Here is a 2710-nt window from a genome sequence, read left to right as displayed (position 1 = left end):
AAGTAATGATTTCTGATGAAAATGAAAAAGATGACAGTACCTGCAGGGATATGAGGTCACGGAATGTTCCATCAGGAATTTGATGCACATCATTGCCATGCATTAAAAGAAGCTCCAGTTTTCGTAACCCAGCGAAAGAGCTGTAAGTTATTCTATGTATAGTATTAAACCTGAATGAAGAAGGGTCATAAGAAGGGGACAATAAGATGGTTAACTATGCAGTGATGTTGCAGATTTACCAAAAAAAAAAAAAAAAAAGATCAATTGGATTAATTTCAATTAGGAAGACCAGGGCTAGTTTTATAGTGTTCAAAAGGCTACATATCAATATGGTTTGAATTAAAAGTCTAATGACATAAATATGTATTTTCTCCATCAAGGAGTTTGGTTTCACATGCCTAGTTATTGTTTTTAAGTATTTTAAATAATTAAGTGAATTCTGTCATCATTGCTGTTGGGTAAGCAAGTGAACACAATACACAGGTCAACTAAGATGATTATAACTGAAAGGTTATAAGAAACGTTTTTGCCAGGACAATTGTATTTTTCATACATTTGATGTCAGGGCAAGTTGTCTTATGTGTTTTTATGTTAAAATATATACAATTTACACTGCCTATCCAAAAAAAACAATACTATTTTGTTAGACAGTCTTTGATTTTATTGTGCATATGTTGTGACATTGTTTCGACAACGTCATACAAATTCACAGCATTTATTTTCATCAAGAGTTGCATTCATCTTTGGCCGAGATCTTGTATTGACAATGGGAGAGTCAAACCACTCTGTAAAGTCGACTTCAGCACATCCTAAAGACTTTCAGTAGGGTTAAGGTCACGACTCTGTGGTGGCCAATTCATACAAAAAAAAAAGATTCCTCAAGCTCACTGAACCACTATTTCACAAAACTGAGCCTGGTGAATCTTGCCATTGTCACCCTGGAATATTGATATGTACATGGGTATGTCTTCCAACATGGTTGTTTGAGAAATAAAAAGCTACGCACCGCATCAGTTAGGGTTAAAATAATTGTTGCAAAATATATAACATGCCAGAAACATGTTCATCACCGCAATAATGATCCAATCCTAAACTCCTCAGTATTTGCTTATTTAAATCCACATGATGACTTTATCATAATAATTTAGCTGTTTATTGATTTAATTTTATTAAAAGAACTCATGACAGGTTGCATTGTGTCAACTATTCAGTGAACTGCATCTGCAGACAAATATAAACATAGACTGAGAAATATTCACTGGAGAGAAAAAATGTGACAACTAGCCCCTGTCTTCCCAATTAAGTATAATCTTAAATCCTTCCTGGGAGAGTCCTAAACATCCTGTATAGTTGAAGGTCACCTGTATTATGGTCTAAATATCTCTGGCATTTAACACCATCAAGGGGAATTTCCATTAACCTACAGATGAACCCACTTGGATTAACTCTCTTAAAACCCAGTTTCAGCATGTTACGATGATTACCTGTATGATAAACTTCACAAGGTAAATCATTTTTGGAAGTGGGTGTGCTAAAGTGCTGTTTTTAAGAAAGCTGATATCAGAAGACGAAGAAAAAAGCAATGTCTAAGAATAATAAACTCATGACACAGTCATTCTTACCCCAAGTTCATCCGCTCCACCTGTTTGGGCACGCCAGCAGGCAATTTAAGTAAGGAGCGGAACGTGCAGTGCACCTCTGTGGGCTGGTGGCAGGCACATGGCCGTGGGCAACACCGTACCACTACAGGCAGTGCTACCATCACCAGCATAATCAGAACCTGAGCATAAAAGCGACCCATCTTGATCCCCACAGCAGAGCAGCAAACACCTTAAACTGCAGAAAGACGCAACAGCTGAAACAGCAGTTATTTTTATTTTCCACATAATACACAAGATAACAAATTCTTAGTGAATCTATATTTATTGAGACGTGAAATAAAGGTGTTAAATGTCACGTTTATGATTCAGCTAACAAATTAATTCTTGCTTAAAAGTTAAGTTAGGAAGCGCTGCTGCAATCCTGAACTCAGATTTCTTTAAAGAGCGATGGGAAAGAACGTACCTTGTGTTAACGTTGTTAACAGGAGATTATTCCATTTACAATCCGGCATGATTTTGATCCACAGCACCCTTCAAAACGGCATTTCCAAGGATCATGTGAAAGTCCATTTACTTAAGGCAGCAAATTCTCCACTGATGATGAAAAGTTTCAAAATGTTTTCATTCCGGTTTCAAGTTTTGATTTCTTGTCGTTTCTCTTCTTAATCCAAAATGAATCCAATTGGTTGTCTTCTGGTGAGGGGAAACGTAAAACACTATAAATTACTTAAATCTTAGAGAAAGGTTGTGTCTGAGAGGCACAATCCAGCTGTGAAGCTGCGCGTTATGTTGGAAACGTGAGAATGAAACTTTCAGCTGGCATTGGCGCGCGTGGACGCGTCTGCGCACAGAACGCAGGCTCGGGGGAGTGACCGACTGTGAGCCTGTTACACGCATTCCTGAAAGTAATGTTTTGGACTACACGAAGAGCTGCTGAAAAGCTCACCGCCCATGCAAAATAATAATGATAATAATAATAATAATAATAATAATAATAATAATAATAATAATAATAATAATAATAATAATAATAATAATAATAATAATAATAATAATAATAATAATAATAATAATAATAATAATAATAATAATAATAATAATAATAATAA

At 35.7% G+C, this 2710-nt stretch overlaps 1 protein-coding gene across 1 annotated transcript in view; it reads right to left on the bottom strand.

Moving 5' to 3' along the window:
• Window positions 1-2275, bottom strand: part of mxra5a (matrix-remodelling associated 5a) — a 10948-nt gene extending 8673 nt beyond the window's left edge. The window contains exons 1-3 of the mRNA XM_016441967.1: window positions 2065-2275; window positions 1623-1836; window positions 41-170 (exon numbers count right to left, since the gene is read on the bottom strand). Of these exons, the coding sequence (XP_016297453.1) occupies window positions 41-170; window positions 1623-1801 (309 nt within the window). The 5' untranslated portion in view covers window positions 1802-1836; window positions 2065-2275. The remainder of the gene's footprint in view (window positions 1-40; window positions 171-1622; window positions 1837-2064) is intronic.
• Between the last annotated feature and the right edge of the window lie 435 nt (window positions 2276-2710).

The sequence above is a fragment of the Sinocyclocheilus anshuiensis genome, unplaced genomic scaffold, assembly GCF_001515605.1.
Source record: "Sinocyclocheilus anshuiensis isolate Anshui unplaced genomic scaffold, SAMN03320099.WGS_v1.1 scaffold1231, whole genome shotgun sequence".
Taxonomy (NCBI): Eukaryota; Metazoa; Chordata; class Actinopteri; order Cypriniformes; family Cyprinidae; genus Sinocyclocheilus; species Sinocyclocheilus anshuiensis.
This window is presented reverse-complemented; position numbering and strand designations above follow the sequence as displayed.